Consider the following 20,286-nt stretch of genomic DNA (forward strand, 5'->3'; position numbering starts at 1 on the left):
ACGTTACATTTAACAAGACTTATATGTGAACTAAAAATGTGTATATATTGTTTACTCGGAAGAATTGAAAATGTGCAATAAAAATAATAAAAAAAAAAAAAAAAAACAACATTAATATGTAAAGAAGCTGATTTATTTCAAATAGATTTATTGATACACTAACACATAACATTGTATGTTAATAAATAAGATTGCAGAAAATCCAAAGTTTACAACTTTTTATGTGTTTATATATGTAGATGTATATATGCATGTGTGCGTGTGCAATTATGCGTCTGGCTTTCATAAGCATTTTATTGATTGATAAATAAATATACATATATATATATATATATAGATCAGGAATGTAAACAAATTAAATTCTAAATTTCACATCTTCCTACTAAGTATGTATGCATATTAACATTGAGGAAATATATAATTGACAAAAATAAAAAAAAAACCTAGTTCTAATTTCCAAAAATAAATTTTCTTTATGTATCCTGATTATATTTTATTTTTACATGTCTGTCTATCCTTTTGTCATTCCACGTAAGCGTTATGTTTCAAAATTTGTTCTGCTTAAGGATATGAGTGAAATATTCATGAGTGAAAATCAAATAAGACTAAATATTTTGTAAGATGACTTTATTTCTATTACATACATATATATACATAAAAAAGGTGAGTGAAATAATATTTCAGATTTTACTTCATACATATTAAATATTTCACGTGAAACATGACAATGACTTCTACTAAATTCGTAGAATTCTTTTACGCAATACACGTAATTAAAACAACGCAGATAAAGCTTTAGTTTGAATTCCTAAGAATTATCCTGATATTAAATAAAAATAGTTAAAATACACGATGTTTATTGGAAATAATTCAATAACATACATATAATTTTAAAATTATTCTTAAAAAACATATACAATCAATATTCAAATATTGTACTGCATAATTATTCAATTGATAATCTAAAGGCAAATGTTGTCATATTTAGTCGAACGTTTCAGATACATCTTTCATGAAATCTTCTCCAGTAATACTCGCAACAGCTGCTTCAATAGCGCTATCGTTGGTAGAATTCTTCCTCAATGACTCACCGTCTACTTTTGGACTTTCGGTGAACTTTTTCGGATCTCCAATAGCTGAGGCATTTACATTTAAGCCACTCGGCACAACGGCTCTTTTGATTATTAGATGCTTGGGTGTGAACATGTTCGTTCCTTTCTGGAATATGTTACTAGGAAGTACCTTGAAAGTTGTCAACGGTGATCCCTTCCCTTTTACGAAGATGGGCTTATTTATCACCGGTGTTTTGAGTGAGTCATCGTTGACTCCTTTTGAGTCAGTCGAACTTCTTTTAGCCAATAAGACTTTAGTGTACTTGACGACGTTTTGAATATTTCCTATATTGGCCGATTGAGATTGTGAGGAGTGAACGATTTGATTGGCCGAAGAATTCGGAGGTAATTTAACTTGGACGATATTTCTTCGTTGATTCGGCAGAGTTCTTTGATTCACATCGGTTAATGAAGTATTTGACGTACCGGGTATGACTTGCTGCTTGTTGATTATGATAGTTTTTATAGCAGACGAGTGTTGATTCGATAGTTTTGATTCATTATCTGAAATTAAATTTTTATATATATACCATAGCGGATCAATTTAATTTGGTACATTTTTTTTATTGAAAATGTCTTACCGAGTGATTTATTGTCATCGGCAAATACAATCGGTAAATCCATGATGTTAGTCGTCGACATTGAGGAAACTATATGTTCATCAGACATCTGATAAGTCATAAAAATTATTTGAAATATCAATAATACATTGTATATGAATATTAATAAGATAGATACATACATGAGAAGTTTGTTGAAGGCGTTTGAATGGTAAAACGAGAGGAGTACTGGCAGAAACAGACATTCCAGAAATTCCACTTTTCAAACTTCCTGTAAAATTAGGTGGCTTATATGGAATGTTTTCCAATACTGCATAAAAAAATTATATAATTAAAGAAAAGAACACATCGATTACATCAATTATTGGATTTGAAAATACTACCTTTAATAGCACTGCCTTTGGATATCGTATCTGGAATAGTAGTTTTAATAAAAATTACATAAATCATAGAAAAAATCTAATAAAATAAAACGGATCGAATCGAAAGTGCTGTAGGGTCGATAAAGAACAAATAATATTCTAATATAATAAATATTCAAGCATAAATAAACTAGAGAAAATGTAAGGAACGAACCGTTAATTTTGGAACATTCATTCTCCTCACAAATTTATCAAAAATTTGAACTATTTTTACAAAAATTTAAAATGGAAAATAATACCCAATGATGCAACACTGACTGTGATGCAACACTTTGATAAAAAGTTTGTAATTGTCATAAATCAAAGAATTGATGAATCAATGACGATCCTACAGGTGAACGGCAACTATGACAGGTAAACACGTCACGATTGACACAATGTAGGATAGCCATTCAAAGGAACATACATTAGATATTAAAGTAAACGATTCAATTATAATACATTCAACTAACCATAAGATCCATTTCCAGTCATAACAGTTCTGAAAACAAAAATTGCACACATTAAAAGCATCGAAAAAACCCAACTGAACCTAAACAATCGACTGTAATATCTTACTTTAAACGGCTATCAGTTATTTGTACAAAAGAGGCCGGTTCTGATCGTTTCATGTGAGACTGTATACTTATATTTCCCATCATTGTATCATCTTCTATTCTAACTGTAAACAAACGAATCAAATAAAGATAATCGCATATTCGCACAACGCAATCAATAAACTAAATTAATACCTTTATTATTATGAATGTCGGCAATACTTATAGTAGTACCTTCCGGTGGTGGATTATTCAACTCGTATAAAGTAGACCCTCTACTTTTAATCGGAGAAATAGTTTTTATAGCTACAAAAATAAACACAGCAATAAAGCAAAAGCAAAATTAAAAAAAAACACATCATTAAAAAATCGACGTACGTCTATGCCTAATTTTCTTCTTCTTCGGTTCGTGAGAAGACGGCGACATACCTCGCCGGTTTAGCGGCATAGATACATCTCGTCTCGGCAAATTGAGAAGTGTCGAACTCATATTAATCGGATCACCGTCGCCGTCCAGGCCACCGTAGCTCTCCGGAGAAGAGCAAGCTTCACCTTCATCCTCACGTTGCAAAAGAAATGATATAAAGCTAGACACTTCATCCTAAAACACACACGAACAGATCAAATAAAATTCGAAACAAAAAAAAATATAAAAATATAAACGTTGAACTTACAACAATAGCGCATTCAAGCATACGTTGCGTCACTCCCTCTAACTGTCTCTTCAAACGAGGCAGACGCAGAAGTTCATCGGCTCCTCCGGCCACGACTAATCTTGATTTTATTTTCAATTTGCATCGCAAAGCTTCAGCATCTTGTTGGCTGTAGAAGTAATATAAACATACATATAATCAAAACAATATCAGGCCTAGTTTTGCTCAACACTTTTGTTTGTTATTCCTACTTAAGCCACAGCATAGTGCACTGGTAGAGCTATGACATACCCAGTAGAGGTCATGGGTTCAAATCCCGGTCAAATACGCTTCTGGCTGGATATTAAAACACAGATCGACAGTCTCCTGTTAAAATTTTTCGGTTTTTCTAGCTCAACTGCTGTGAAGAATCAAATAAATCAGTATTCTCCCCTTAGTTTCTCGCAAATTCAAGTTATTAGCATCTCGAATTTGTTGAATCTTATAAAAATATGCTACCCGTATAATGTATTTCTCGCAAATTTGCTGTGTATCAAAAAATTTGTTGATTGTCTATTGAATTCTATGTATATACTGTTTTTTAAAAGGTTGCTATTTAGGAACTGGTTATGGAAAAATTCCTAAATATCGGGTGTATCGGTAGTGTAAACGTAGCCAGTGATACAGGCGGTGGTTTGATGGCCGACCGCTAGGAGTGCAGGTTTAACTACTACTGGCGTTTAAATCTCTGTCCCTTTCATCCCCCACCCCACAATCAATCATCATCCCCATAATACAGTCTTTCTCAGCCATACCCCATACATCAACCTTTCGTTCAATTCCAACCCTACAAATATGTGTGTACGTAATAAAAATAAAATAATAACCAGCACATATGTACATATGCTTGGTGATTGAATAATACTTACGAGCTTTGAGAAGCATTCTGTCCGATGACAAAAAGCACAGGACAGGGCAAATCGAGCAAGCAATCATCAGGACCACCTCGAGGACCATCCGCCGTTAGCAATGGTAGAGCCAAACATACTAAACCAGCGATACCTGTCACGCTAATGGCCAACTAAAACCAACAAACACACATCAATATTAAATAAAAAAAAGCATCCTTCTGAAACGAAACAAAAATAATTTGCACAAAAAATTACTTGAGTGGCAATAGCAGCACCAGCACCGCAACCGACTAATACAATCGGTCGATGAGGGTTGTCATTTTTCAAAGCTTCCGTTCGAGTCCTCGCCGAAGCCATCAATTGCGTCAAACACATCGTCAGAGGTAAACTAGGCGGCCAACTTGCTATTATGAAAATAAAAACAATTCAAAACCTTTCTAAACAAAAAAGCATTATTTAATTGATACGAAATTAAATCTAACATTGGTGTGAATGGATAATGTGCACTTGAGCTACAGCTCGCAATCTTTCGGCCCAGCGTGCGTCACGTCGATCTCTTCCAGAGGGTACTAGGAGTAGAATCGGAGCTGTGGGATCTGATGCAGTGCTGGCAGACGCGATAGTAGGACCGGTAGCACCGTTCTCGGCACCTTGAATTCGTCCAGTCAACGGATGTCCGGTAGTCATTTTTTCAACCAAAACAGGAACTTTGCTTTTCATCGTCTTAAATGAAATAAATTAAAATCAAACCGAATCCTATCAATCCAAAGTGATTTTAAATTCAGATAATTACAAGCATAATTTCTCTGTAGCACGCTAAGAGTGGTGTCGGTAAATGTTCCGTTAAGGCATTGTGCAGCCATTGTGCGAGACACGGTTGCCATCGAGTCTGCGGCGTAGCGAGGAGTGCACGCAGCGATCGAGCTCCACCGCCACGTGCCGCAGCTCTTCGAGCACCAGCATGTCCAGCTGTTAGTAAACCAGCTCGGGTATTGTGTATAATTGTTAAGGCTTCTTCTAAAAGGAGACTCTGAGCAGAGTTCCAAGCCAAGCTAAAAAAAACGGATTATAACATTGTTTTATTAACCCTTTGACTGCTACAACAACGATAAATCGTTGTTTTGAAATCGGCGAAGATTGCTACGACGATCGTTGTTGACGTCATTAATTGTCGTATTTCGATACTTTCTTTGAGCCACCAGCGCATCAGTGGCACGAAACATTTTTTTTATATACGTATTTATATTTATTTTTCAATCAAGCTTTATAAATATTTATCAATTTTTTAAATAAAAGCTCTTCAATTTCGGGTTCATCATCAAAGTAAATTTCGGGTTCGTTGTCAATGTCATATAAGGAGTTATTACTTGGGAATTGATTATTATCGATAAATTCATTTTCAGAATCAGTAGAGCTGCTGATTTGTCGAGTTCCTCGGCGAGGAGCTATTATTTCGCTTTCATCACTTTCACTGTCCGATATCATTTTGCAGAGTTAAAATAAATGGCAAAAAACAATAGAAATCCGCTTTCAATTATATAGGTCACGAGACGTCACGAATTCATGCAATCAATCAAATGCAACTGAAATGCATACAAAATGTTTATGATACATGTTGAAAAATTATTTGATTATTAGAAACTTCGCATCCTTGTGTGTCTCGCTCATACGTACACAATTAAAACCAAGAAAGAAAGAGAGAGAGACCGCTAACTGTTTCGAATATATCGCATGTTGTAAGGATACATCGATATCTAAAAATAGATTATTGAAAAGAATAAAGCCTCGGAAAACAATCGTCAAAACTTATTTAGTGTATATATGTAGATATCTCTTTCGCACGCACGCATGTAAAAGCAAGACAGAAAGAGAGAGCACGAGTCCACGACTGCTTCTTAAAAATGTATATAAAGTATTATAAAAATTACGAGTGTTCGGCGAAGTAAGTATGTAAAAAAAAATATTATATTAATTTTTTTCAAAATAATTACAAATGTTAGCATTTTTCGCTTGGACATTGAAAAACCTCGTAGCAGCCAAAGGGTTAAAACAGGAAAAAAAATGCAATTGAATATTTTGTAATAGTTAGTATGTATGTAGGTAGAAAAACGTTTTGCTTCATTATTATAATAATACTAGTATTGTACCCGATGATATATCATCGCATGGATGTTGACATATTAAGTTATTAAATAAAAAAAAATTAAGAGAAATGTGTCGTCGGTCATGTGTTTGATCCCCACGCGGTCGAATTTTTTTCAAATACATACCTTTTAAATATATTTAATTGTTTTAATATGAAAAAATATGGTAAAAACTACCAACCTGCCTACATGTAAACAATATAAAACAACAATAGAAAAATTAATTAAATATATTTTCAATAGATGGCGGTAAATTCTCTGCCAAGAGGATACATTGGTAGCATTTAGTATATATAGAAGTTTTTTTCTTTTGTTATTGTATTAGTATATACGTTTTGGCAGTGGTTTAGCTGTGACGTACATATGTATGTCGAATCGAAACGACTATTATAGTACAGTGAGCGCTATTTCAGACAGACAGAATAGCGATATTACATATATATACAGTACACTCTCGATTATCCAGGCTAATGCTGGGGAGGAAGGGCACGGATAATTGAAAAACACGGATAATCCGAATCATCAAATTTTGACTTGATTTCAAATATAATATCATATATTTTGATTCATAATTTTAATACTCATTATTTATTAAGAAAAACGCTCATAGTTAAGCAGATAAGTGACCATTAGTGGTAGCTAGTACTTGTGTTGTGCCGTTTTATGACTACTGTAACCATTGGTATCTTCTTCACTTGTAGTATCACTCTCACTTTCTTCCTCTTGAGAAACAAAAGAAGCGATATCTGCATCATCCATGCATCACTTAAATCATGATTAAGCCACCCCCTGGATGTTTTCTTTATACACGTTTTCAAAACATTTTAAATTTTCCAATAATCCAAATATTTCATATATATCATTTGCTTCATTCTCTTCAAAATCTACTCAATCTGTTTCCATGGCAGGAAGAATCTTTCTCCATGATCGTACAAGTGTTAATGGCTTTACTTTTGACCAGGATTGTGTTATTCCGTGTATAGCATCCAATATCGACATTTTTTTCCAGAAATTGATCAGGTTGTCAATTGAAAATAATTAAACATACGTATGTTAAAAACGACTGAAAGAATTAACGCAATAGTAAATGACATTTAAAAAGGGGACGAAAAACATTTCTGTGTGAAATCATTTGTTTCAAATAACACGCCTGTTTATGGTCGCAAAAAATTAATTATTATTTTACAAGCACGGATAATCCGCACCCGGATAATCGACAGTATACTGTATATATATATATATATATATATATAATACTAATACTAATGAAACAAACTCAACTTGGATACTACAAAATTAAGACCTGAATACGATTATTTAATATTTGAACTATGCAAAGACAGCACCTATGCAATTTTTCTTCCCAATCTGGCTTCAGATCTTCTTCTTCGCCGATCATGTCACACTCGACGAGTGCCTTCTCCCAGTACGGTATCTCATCGAGCATCAACGGTGGTGCTGGCTCCTGCAAATAAACAGAATCAGTACAATCCGAATACACATTGAAAAATAAACAGCACACACGTCATACATTTTCAACCGAGTCGACGTCTAGGACGTCGTCATCGTGAGATCCTTGAGTGTGGCAGTCGGGACAGCGGGGGGCACGGCGTACGAGCAACAACCGCGTACCCGCACAGCTAACCCCGCCCCCCACACTAACCGCTCTTGCATAACTATGCTCCATCCAAACTAGCGATATGGGCTTCTGTAAAGAAAATATAAAAAAAATTATAATGTTTAGCAAGTATATACTGTAGGACAAATAAAATAAACTGCTACTTCCGGTTGACGGATGCTTACCAAATTTTATACATAACTTGGTATTAAGTTTAAACTTCTAGATATGAAATTTCAGTTCAATAAACCAAAAGGTTAATTTATAAAGATTATAATTTCTATTACTTTTAAAAAAATTTCAGTCCGATCCAATTAGCGGTTTGGGAGATAATTGAATTCAAAAACTTAAAAAAAAGAGGACACCTACATATAAGTGGAGGTACCATTTCCAGTCGACTTAAAAATTTGAAAAAAAATCACGTTGTATCGATAAGAATTTCAGTAACCGATACTAAGTTTCAGTTCGATAGGACTAACGGTGTTTAAAAAATCCTCAAAATACACAAACACACACACACACACAGACAGACACATTTTTTCTAGATCATTAAAACGTGATCAGTGATCGATTCCGAGTTCGAATCAGTCAAAATCTCGAGTTCGAATTTTCGCATGATCACAAAACTTCATCTATTGTTACTACATATATACATATATAAAGTAAAAAGAAAAATCTAAATACATCCAACCCAACTTGCTTTGAGGAAGAGAGACCTGACTTTGAAATTGAAGCAGCCAATTTTTTTAAAACTTATCAACGTTATTTGTCAATTTTTTCACATCCCACACTGAAAAGGGGCTCGACTTTGAGGAAAATTTATCAAAAGGGCGAATTACCTTTACAAATGGTCACATTTCGATATCCAGCATTCTGTTTCCGCACATGCAAGAAAAATTGCGAGCAAGGTGTGCCTTACTGGCATGTGTGCGAGTAGGATGCAGTATACAAGCCATAACCACATTAAGAGCCAGGCCACATTGGACAACTTGGTCGCTTTAAGTCTTTCAACTCAAGAGACTAAAAGCGATATGTGATGATACACACAAATGCTAATAGTATTTTCACTGTAGAATTGTCAATATGTAACGATACAGTCACACGTGTTCATAGTTTTTTCACTACGTAATCGCACTCAATATAACGCAACATACAGTCGCTCGAGCAATAAAATCGTCAAGACCAGACAGAGTGTCCGCGACAAATCTCTCCGGTCAAAATCAAAGTCGCCCAGCTCTAACACAAGAACCATGTAGTAACATATTATGAAGGGGCCTGTAATCGAGCGACATTTTAAAGCAATAAATAAATAAATAAATGAATCGTTAGAAGTGGGATCCGTCCTGGATGCATGGAAGGTGTCTACTATTGTACCGGTACCAAAGGTTACTGGCACACATAAAGCCAGTGAAATGAGGCCCATCAATATGTTACCAATTGTTGAGAAGATGCTGGAGGAAATCGTTATGATTCAATTGAAAGAGTTCATTAGTATAAATGATTGTTTGGTTGTGGAACAGTCTGGATTTAGAGTGAAACATTCAACAGAAACCGCTATCCAATTGGTGGTTTCTGATTGGATGGAGACGATGGATGAATCTAGCATGGTTGTTGGAGCAGTTTTTCTAGATTTTAAGCGAGCGTTCGAGACAGTAGATAGGAATATTTTATTACAAAAATTATATAAGTTAGGAATAAATGGTATAGTATTAAAGTGGCTTCAATCATACTTAAATAATAGAAGGCAAATAGTAAAAATTGATAAGGTGTTATCCTCTGAATTTGTAACACCTCATGGAGTGCCGCAAGGGTCCAAATTGGGACCCTTATTATTTATATTATATATAAACGATATTGTTAAGGTAATTAAGATGTGTAAAATACATTTGTTTGCAGATGATATATTGATATATATAATTGGAAAGAATGTTGATGTAATGTCTGAGATTTTAAATATAGAATTAAATTATGTGAATGACTGGTTGTGTGAAAATAAATTAAAGTTGAATGTGAATAAAACAAAAATGATGTGGTTGAATGGTAAAAATAAAAATATATTGAATGAAATTAGAATTGATGATAAGTTAATTGAAAAAGTTGAAAATATAAAATACTTAGGTGTATACATAGATTCAGGACTAAATTTTAAAATGCACGCTGACTATATAATAAAAAAAATGGCTAGAAAAGTTGGTGTATTACATATGTAGATTAAGAAATATTTTAAGTAAAAAAAGTAAAATTTTAGTGTTTAATTCAATTGTCTTGCCACATGTGGTTTATTGTGCCACTGTGCTTAATTTGTTTAGTGGCCAAGATTTAGAAAAAATGCAAAAAATACAGAATAAAGCTATGAGAGCTATTTTGAATGTGAGTAGATTTAAGAGTATTGGAAGTATGTTAGATGAATTAGGATGGATGAGTATTAGAATTAGTCTAAATATTAGTACATTGTCTTTTGTTTATAAGTTAGATCATAAGTTATTACCTAAGTATTTTGATGATTATATAATAAGGAATAGAGATAAACATAGTTTTTATACTAGAAATAAGGACAAACTAGTTGTAAGTAGAGTAAGAAAGAATAAGACGGCTGGGGGTGTTTTTCACAGGGGTGTGCTCATGTATAATGCCCTCCCTGAGTGCGTCAGGTCTGCTAAAAACATGGATGCATTCCTGCGAGGTGCAAAGAGACACCTCTGTGAGGGACAGTACATATAAGTTAATTATAAATTTTAGAGTTAAGTATAATAATTAAGATGTATTTTTAAATTAGCTTGATAGCTAAAATATATATAAATAAATAAATAAATAAATAAAATAAATAATGCTCGGAAACTATTCAGCATCACATGCGCAATATGTGACTCGATGACTGCCAGCAATTAGTTGGTAATGTAAAGTGGGAAAACGGGAGAAGAGAATCCGACAGTTAAGTGCATTCGGGGGTGAACAATGGAGACCCTCGGATCAGGCCGAACGGCACTCAGTCACTTCCCACTAGATTTCTCACAATCTGGACGAGAGCGTGATACTGTAAAACTGTACGTGCCTAGAAAATGGATAAATTTACGGGTCAGTGAAGCTGGTGTGAGCAACTTGTCCTTTAAAAAGGAGGTACACTTGGTACAGGGGTATTCTAGAACGAGCGCTGGCTACGCGTGGGCCTCCTGAATCATTCAATAAATGCCCTGAAGCGACTTTGGCCTTTCATTTGGATCCTCAACCCACCAATTATGCAACAGTATTATTTTATTGCCCAGATTTTGTGTTTACATGCATGCTCAGGCATTATAGACGAGACCAAAGTCCTCGTGGCTGCTGCATATGTAGTTTTACAAAAGAAGAGAAGAGCGTAGTCAAGACCTTTGTTCGCTCTTGGCATATGTTTGTAATCACGAGAAATTTTGTAATTTTCAAAAATATACGTCCACGATCCAACAATCATACTTCTTATATAATATATATTTTTTAAATCAATGGCTTCTACATTTTACATATGAAATGAAGTGGTATTTCATTTGATCAATTATCATCATTTATTTGAATAAAGTTCTTCTAAACAACAAAACACATTCATGCCGACTCGCGTCATGTCTGTGTCGTCGCCGAATCCGTAAGCCAAGCATTTCAATATATGGGAGCAGGAAAGAAACATGTATTGCTGAGTATTTTCGTATAGTGAGTGATATTATCGGCAATACCCGGCCATACCAACGATCGTGAAATAGCAATATGATAAAATTACCAGGCTTCGTGAGACTATATTGCCATGAAAATGGTCTTCATTTACAGTCCAGACAAATAGGCAAATCTGTACGTGATGAAAGCAATTGTTCTTTTTCGCCCACCACTACCAAAATTTGTGTGTATTGCAAATAAATCATCCTCTCTTAGTCATTTTTTTAACCGAGCTTGGTTCGGTCTTCTCAATATTGTATAATAAACAAATGTGTGTATATAAAAACTGCATTGGTAAACAATAATTATATGAGCGTATTGCAAACATTGAAAATCGTATGAATCGTGGCATAAAATGAAAAGGTACTTTTGCAAAATAGAGCCAACTCGCATGAGCAGTTGTGTAATATAAAAACAAATGCGGTAACGGTATACGACTTTAAAGAATTAGCTTAAATATTGTACAAAAAAATAGGCGATGTTAAAAAAGTAGTGCAATGTACAAAGTCAAGCTTACCGAAGAGCCTGTTAGAGCACGAATATACGAAACGAAACTGTCGTGAAAGTTCTCCTCGTCTTGAGATAACCTCCGACTGGCACGCAGATCCTGAAACATGTTACAAATGCACAATGAATATAGTGAAGTAAGTGTGAGTGAGCGATATTTGAAAAGAGAGCGGTGGAGTCACGAATGGTGGGAGCTCGAAGGTCAACGTGAGGCGGAATAATCACCATGGCAACGGAGTGGTTTGAGGAGTAGAGTAGAGTGAGGTTAGGAAGTGAGTGGAGGTGAAGCGTCTTGGAGGTGGGCCACGCTTTTGGGCCACTCCGAAGTACCGGATGTCGGTGATGAAGCAAAGGCCTGGGCTGTGGCTGTGGCTGTGGCTGTGGCTGTGGATGAGGGTCGTCGGCCAGGCTCACAGCGGCTGCCGCCATGCCCTGCATGCAGTCATGGGGCCGCCGATGGGCGCCGCTAAAACACCCACTTCTCGACGAAAACAACAAACGCCAACACCGAGAGCGGCGGCCACGCCACTGTCGATAGCCGACTACCAACTGCGCCGCCAAAACTAAACGTCAAAACACGGACGTAACAGCTCAAATCACAACCATACAGTGTGCACTTCAAATTTAATTTTCAGCCGTTTCAACCGAGTGAAATCAGTTAACGGTCTTAGATTCTTCTTCTAATGCCGAATTCGTATTCGAATGTGCCTACCGTGGGCATACGTCGTTTATTACCATACCCCGTGCGAATTTCTCTACAGAATTTCGGATGCGGTGCATCCGCTCTAAAATCGCCAGACAAATTGAACGACAGATTAACAGACGGCTGCTTTAAATGCAATTCTCGTCTTCTCGAATGATAGATTGCACATCAGATGACGGGTAACCTTTCGATGTGCACAGATGCAATGATTAAAATGGTAATTACTAAAATTGACTTGGATCTTTTAGGCGAGTTTAATAAGGCAAGATTCGATAAGTTCCAAATCTTGCCTTATTAAACTCGCCAGAAAGATCCAACTCAATTTTGATAATTGCATCTGGACGATAGCTGCAGGGGCTGTAATGTGTGTATGTGTATGTATGGGTGACCAGTGGATGTGTGTGTGTCGTCGTCTCGATCAGCTTGCTTTGGAACGGTGCGGGGTGGGGGAATTATACAAAAGAGTAACGGTTATGATCTCGTTTTTATTGATGAGTCGATGGCCTAGCCGGGGAGTTGCTCGACGCCTCTGCCCCTTTATGGCGGAGGCTGTGGATTGAGTAGGCTGTGGCTGGTCAGGAAGGGTAGACCAGCCACGCCAAGACTTCTCGGTCGGCGTCTCACGAACGTCTGAGAGCTCGCCGTGTTCGAGGCTTGGGTCGAACACGTGGTCGAGCATAGTCGGTGAGGCACGACTATGGAAGAAGCCATACTCTTCGGAGGGCTTCTATGATGCCAATGAGCGCTCGCCGTGATCAGACTTGGGCGGATCACGGGGCCAGAGTTCGGGGCTTAGTTTGAGGCCGGCTTTTACGAGGGACGCTGCATCTGGCGGTCCGCGCCGGGATCACCGGGCGCCGGACCCACGGGAGAATCTAGAGCGACTGACAGATGGTCGGTGTAAAAAAAGAGGGAAAACAAAAGCCGAAGCCGTAAGAGGACAACCAACGGCCATGAGGGTTTTTGGCTCGGACAGCATCTGTGCACATCGAAAGGTTACTCGTCATCTGATGTGCAATCTATCATTCGAGAAAACGAGAATTACGTTTAAAGCTGCCGTTCTGTTAATCTGGCGATTTTAGAGCGGATGCACCAAACCCTAGAATTTCATATCATGGGCAAACCGAAACCATTTTTCAAGTCCGAGTCCCATCCATGACCTAATGTTCCGGAGCCAAGAAAGCTTCTTTCTCCCAAGTCACCGTTTGCCTTCTATTTTCCTTTCTATGATTATTGGTAGAAGGCAGTGGCGGCTCGTGAGAATTCATATAGGGGAGGCTGCAGATATTAATCGGGATTTAGCAGCTCGTTGACCATACCGGTGATCAAATTCAGACAAAAATAGCATGCATATGTACTATACTGGGAGATCTGCAGCCTTGCAGTCAGAGAAGTGTAATAAAATAGAAGTGCCCTAAGGCATCAAAAGTGTCGACAGTTGCGGTGTGGCTATAGCCACACTCCGTTCTTGAAAAAATGTCTGTTAATTAAAAGCCGGCGCGTAGACACGATGTTCTGACTCTTTCTCGCACGCGGACACGCTTACGAGCGTGACAGAGACAACTAATATTACTAATTATAGTACTGTGAACGCGTTTGACACAGGGTATTTGTTCAAAAAGGCACTTCTATTGTATAACACTTATCTGCCTGCAGCCCATATGGACGGCAAAAATAGCATACATTTTTACTTTTCTAGGAGGGCTGTAGCCCCGCAGCCCATATAGACGAGCCGCCACTGGTAGAAGGCGATATTTGGGACCGCAAATAATGTGGCTAAAATATTCCATCTTACGGCGCTTTAAGGTCTGTTCATACCTATCCAGCACGACCCGTATCCTGCAGGTGTCATGCAAGTTCCGATAGTATTATTTAGTACATTATATATGGACGCGCATGAATGCGTAAATGCGCATGCGCGAATGGAGTAGTCACTTGCATGACACCTGCAGGATACGGGTCGTGCTGGATAGGTATGAACAGACCTTTACTGTGTCAAGAAGTTCTCTCTTTTTATGAAGAAGCTGGAGGACCGTTTCTTTTCTCACATGTTTCTTCCATGAGATCTTTAATATCCTCGGTCTTAGATTACAGATTCGAAATTGCTAATTTATTTGAAAATGGACGCAAAATAATTTAAAAGAGAAGGGTTGTTAACAGTGACGGTCCGTGAGAATTAATAATTATGTGGTGTGCAGGGTGATCGGATAAATGCACTCGAGACATCCAAATTTTTAAAAATGCTCAAGAAGAACTAATGCAATAGAATTTCACAAAAAATGGTTAAGGGGCAGGGACATAATATGTAAAAATGTGAAATATAAAGGCGGTCGAAAGAAATGAGAGTTGAAAAAATTGGTTCATTGATGCAACTATCTCGAGTGCATTTTTCCGGTCACCGAAAAAATTATATTCCATAAAAAATACGAAACAAGCCATCGTACTTTTTAAAATGCATTTAGGTTGTCTTGTTGTATACTTGTGGAAATAACGGGATAACAGGTATAGCTTCAGTCTACCTATAGATTGCCAGATGTATTTCTTCAAGGATGTTGAGTGTTTGGGAGATAATTGAATTTAAAAACTTAAAAAAAGAACGCCTATAAGGGGAGTAACATTTCCGGTCAATTTAAAAATTTAAGTCGTATCGGTAAGAATTTCAGTACCCAATACTTTTCGATGACTAACGGTGTTCAAAAAATCTCCAAAATACACAGACACACACAAAAAAACACACACACACACAGACACACAGCCACACACACAGACACACAGACACACACATAGACACACAGACACACACACAGACACACACAGACACACACAGACACACACACAGACACACACACAGACACACACGCAGACACACAGACACACATACAGACAAATATTTTTCTAGATCATTAAAACGTGATCAGTGATCGATTCTGAGTTCGAATCAGTCAAAATCCCCTTAATAAGAGAGACCTTTGCTGAATCATTGGGCTGCGATTCCCAGTCACACTTATCCGACAAACGACACCATTAATACAACAATCTAAGTGTACATATGCACATACATAGGGCTTCCAAACCGGTTTAAACCGAAACCGAAAAGCCGGCTTTTTGACCATTTTTCAAAAAACCGAAAACCGGCTTTTTGGCTCGATCAACCGGCTTTTTAAGGTTTTCTTTAATTCATGTTTTTTTCCTCAAAATTAACAATTATGAATTTTAAATTTCTGTGATAGATCAAAATAAATGTGTATAAACGCTCTTAGGTATAGGCGTATATTTCTTTGAACAAAAAAAAAGCTACACTACTTTCTTTCTTGAGCGGTTTCTTTGAGATTTAGTAATGGACCAAGGCATAAACCAATAAAATATTATTGAAAGTATGTAGTTTCAATGGCCTACCCAACTTCAGGTATAGAAGCATCCTTATCTATCGCAAATTCTTATACTTATATACATAGCTAAAATAGATGCGTAAAAACAACTTTGAAATCTTTTTATCTATAATATATCTAGCTTATTTAAATCATTTAATTATATGAGCGTATTTAGGATCTGCCATTTTACGACTGTGATATATGTATGTACATATAATACAAATTTTATTATTTTATTTTTTTATTTTTATTTTTATTTTATTAATTGAAAAATCAACAGACAGGATGTACAGAGATAGGTATAAAAAACACAAAAAGTAAATAAATAATATATGTAACACCCGAGTCCAATAATAGATTTTTACAAAAATGAAAAAGATAAATATAAGGAAAACAAATTAAAAAGTAAAGAATAAAGGCATGACAAAATATGTAGTACATTGCATAATTAAACTATAGTATTAAAATATTTGGAAAAGGTTATAAGATAGAATATAAGAAGAAATTGAAATTTACAAATATAAAAAACAAATGAAAAAGGTAAATACAAAATAAACAAATGAAATGGAAAGGAATGAAAGCTATAATATGATTAAATAGCACATTACATAACTAAACTAAAGTATAAAAATAATGGAAATATTGGAAAAATAGAATAGAAGAAAAAATGAATCAATCGGTCAAGATTCTCTTGATGTTAGACCTGAATTGATGTAGGGAAATACCAAACAGATCAACCTCATTCAGCTCTCCGTTAAACATACGATAAACGCGCTGCAGATAAAAATATTTTTGGGAATTAGTATTGAAAGGATCAAGTGAAAAGAGTGTAACGCGTCTAGGGTATCGAACTGGGATTCTGAAATTAACCTTATTCAGTAAATCAGAACAATCAAGGAAACCATTTATGAGCTTAAAGAAGAATATAGCATCAGAATGTCGTCATTATTAGTCGTCAGAATTATTTGTAATATTTGTAATAATAATATAAAGTGATGATCTTATGAAAGTTCATAATGTTTATAACTTAATTTAATTTATAAAAAACTGTATTTTTTGCATTATATAGATATATATTATGCAAATATTTACATATTTACATTTTTTTTTTCGATATAAAAATTTTAAACTTAAAAAAATCGTATTTTTCTAAAACCGGTGAAAGCCGGCCAACCGGCTTTTTATTTGTAAAAAAACCGAAAACCGGCTTTTTATTTCGGGCGGTTTTTTGGAACCCCTAGTACATACATATATTAAGGTGACCATTCGTACTGTATTTACCAGTACAGTATTGGTTTTTTGAGTATCTTTCCTGGCAAGTCGTGAGATAAAACCACCTTTTATCTAATAGTTGAATTTAAATATACAAAGCGTTCAGCGAAAATGATGTCTCCTACGAAGATATTGGCAAATTAGTCAAATATTGTCTTTGTTTACCAGGAATATATGCATCTGCCGAAGAACATTTTTCTTCGATGAACAATATGTGGTCCAGTGATAAAACGCAATATTGAATGTTAAAAGTTAACTAGTTCTATTTAGAATTTTATAAGAACATTAAAGAAAATAATTTTTTTTATTTTAGTTTTTAATAATGGAAATACTAATTTTTTTGGATAACATGTCCTGGTTTTCAATTTGAAAAAAAAATGGTCACTTTAACATACATGTACATTTGTACTTTTTAATACTCGTATGGAATAAAATTAAATCATATTTTAATAAATTAACTAAAATACAATTTTAGAACGATAATAATGAAACAAAAACATTAATTTTATACTAGGAGGCTGCAGCTCCACAGTTCACGCGAACAGCTCTTACTAATTAATTATCAACAGGTCACTTTAAAATAACGACACGATTCTTTTCATATACATATTTTGAGAAATATACTAAAATTTTTCTCTTTCTTAATTTCGTTGTTTTTTTTTTATTATTTTCAAGTTTTGAAGAAACTTTCAATTTGAAAGTTACCAAAATCTCAAAATTTTAATTGAATTGAAAGTTGTACATTTTTATTAAATAAATGTATTCATATAATTTAATAAATTATTTAAGATTTCACAATAAATTTACGTATATTGTGCGTACTTATTTATATGTACATATTTTACGTTTTCGAGGAACTAGAAAAGAAAATTGATCGCGTTTACCATGACTAATTTCAATTTTTATATCTTATTAAAGATCTCATTTATATGATATTTTAAGGAAATGTTTCGCATCTTTTAATATCAAATATTTCGCGAATTTTCAGGAATTGTTTTATACATATATTTTAAAACGTTTTAAACAAAAATCCTTACGTAACCTGTTTTTCTAGAAAATTATCTATTAGCTCACAATTATTTTGAGAAGCTTAATTTTTTTCAACTCTTCTGACTGTTTTTGAAAATTACAATTCTAATTTAACAACAACATTATGAAAAGTAAGTAAATGTAGAATCATAGATAAATTTTAGTTATACTTAAATATAACTTAATTATTTATAAATGATTTGAACTTTATATAAAAAATGGCATGTACATAAATACCTATTATGTATATCAATTATGTGAGAAGATTGTATCAATATGTTTATAATTTCTATTCCCAGATTTACGTAAATAACATTATGAACAAATTTCATTTTCGTATGTTATTTACATTTATATTTTACATAAATTGAATTACACGATTTTATTTTTAGTCATGGCTATACATAATGTATATATTATACATATACATACATATGTACCTAATTTACTCTTATATATTTATTGCTATTATTAGTAGGTATGTACATATATACATATGTATGTTCTACGTGGAAAATAATTGACAGACTGAATACGAGTTGAAATTCGAGCACAAGTTATATTCGCATTATTCGAAATTTTCCACAATTTCTCAAAAGATAACTCTCAATAAGAGCTTGTAATTACATTTGAAGGTTTCATCTAAAGTTGACTGACCCGTTTAACCACTTATTATTGTTTCATTTGAAAAACTTAGGTACACATATCGATTCTCCTTTTATAAGTTTATACATATACATATTTAGAAGTGTCTAGGAACGTATTTTTTCCAAATACTTTAGCTTTAGGGCGAAATCACACAGAGAAGAACGGCACGTCGTGTGCATGGCTCCCCACTGTGGGCGGTCTCCTACATTTCTTCAAATATGGGATACACCGTTATCGATCACTGTGCCACGTGCATCGCTGTGCATTTTCGCCCTTACAGTGTTTTTTGATACGTACCCTTCATAAAATTCTTTTAAAATTTCAATTAAAGTACAATATTTGTATGTATGCATATAATGCACGCGTTTTCAATTATACTTAACTTTTTTAAACTGTACATAGGCTATTTTTACGATGATTTTTTAATTTTATATCCACTATTTGAGTGTGAATTAACTAGAGAAGAAAATTCTGAGAGAAAATAAATAAATTTCACAATAACTCTGCAATTCTACTAATGACAAATTTAGTTTACTAAATACATCTTCCCTTGCACATTGTTGTAATATTAATATATGTAATCCAGATTAGCGATATCATATAAGAGTTAACCAATGTTATATGACAGTTATTTAGATAATCGTATATAAAATTGATCCAAGTTTCAATTTTGTCACCTACAAATGGTAGTGCTGCATCTACACGAGGCCAATTGATAAGACATCCCACTAAGGTAGGGTTGCCATACGTCCCAGTTTACGGGGACATGTCCCCGTTTTGAGGCTTGCGTCCCAGTGTCCCCTTCAGAAGGATATTTGTCCCAGTTTTCCATAGATATTATTTAAAAATATATCTTTCCGATAATATATAATTAAGTGGGTTTGCACAATGGTAAAGGGCGCTACAGACTACCGTCAGGTCGAAGCGCATTCAGTACGCCGCACGTCGAACCAAATTCTGTTCGTTCGCCGCACGGACTACCGCAAGACATACCGCTCCGATATTCCAGAGCGTCTGTAGCGCCCTTAACATACGGCTAGTGGCTATATTTGTCAAATGGTAACACTGTAGTCACTAGCAAGCCCATTCTTCAGACGTGGATTGCATCATAATTTGCCTTTTTGTCAAAGTCGGACGGGA

General features: G+C 35.0%; 1 protein-coding gene across 1 annotated transcript; it reads right to left on the minus strand.

Moving 5' to 3' along the window:
* Window positions 1-113: 113 nt before the first annotated feature.
* Rcd1 (Reduction in Cnn dots 1) lies at window positions 114-12,736 on the minus strand. The gene is made up of 17 exons (XM_077436584.1): window positions 12,454-12,736; window positions 12,134-12,223; window positions 7,849-8,025; window positions 7,664-7,782; window positions 4,967-5,225; window positions 4,656-4,896; window positions 4,429-4,577; window positions 4,192-4,343; window positions 3,305-3,452; window positions 3,009-3,231; window positions 2,826-2,936; window positions 2,653-2,755; window positions 2,547-2,575; window positions 2,056-2,085; window positions 1,855-1,982; window positions 1,694-1,781; window positions 114-1,616 (listed from the first exon to the last, which is right to left on the minus strand). The coding sequence occupies exons 1-17, from the start codon at window positions 12,559-12,561 to the stop codon at window positions 985-987; spliced, it is 2,787 nt and encodes a 928-aa protein (XP_077292710.1). The 5' UTR covers window positions 12,562-12,736; the 3' UTR covers window positions 114-984.
* Between the last annotated feature and the right edge of the window lie 7,550 nt (window positions 12,737-20,286).

The sequence above is a fragment of the Arctopsyche grandis genome, chromosome 8 (genome assembly GCF_051622035.1).
Source record: "Arctopsyche grandis isolate Sample6627 chromosome 8, ASM5162203v2, whole genome shotgun sequence".
NCBI lineage: Eukaryota > Metazoa > Arthropoda > Insecta > Trichoptera > Hydropsychidae > Arctopsyche > Arctopsyche grandis.

What these genes read in the sequence shown, in the direction of transcription:
- Rcd1 (XM_077436584.1), bottom strand. Translation starts at nt 12,561, where the DNA reads ATGCAGGGCATGGCGGCAGCCGCTGTGAGCCTGGCCGACGACCCTCAT. An exon ending in GTGCTCTAACAGGCTCTTCG is followed by an intron (nt 8,026 to 12,133) that starts GTAAGCTTGACT and finishes TTTTCTTTACAG; the next exon opens with AAGCCCATATCGCTAGTTTG. An exon ending in GCCTTCAACAAACTTCTCAT is followed by an intron (nt 1,782 to 1,854) that starts GTATGTATCTAT and finishes ATGACTTATCAG; the next exon opens with ATGTCTGATGAACATATAGT.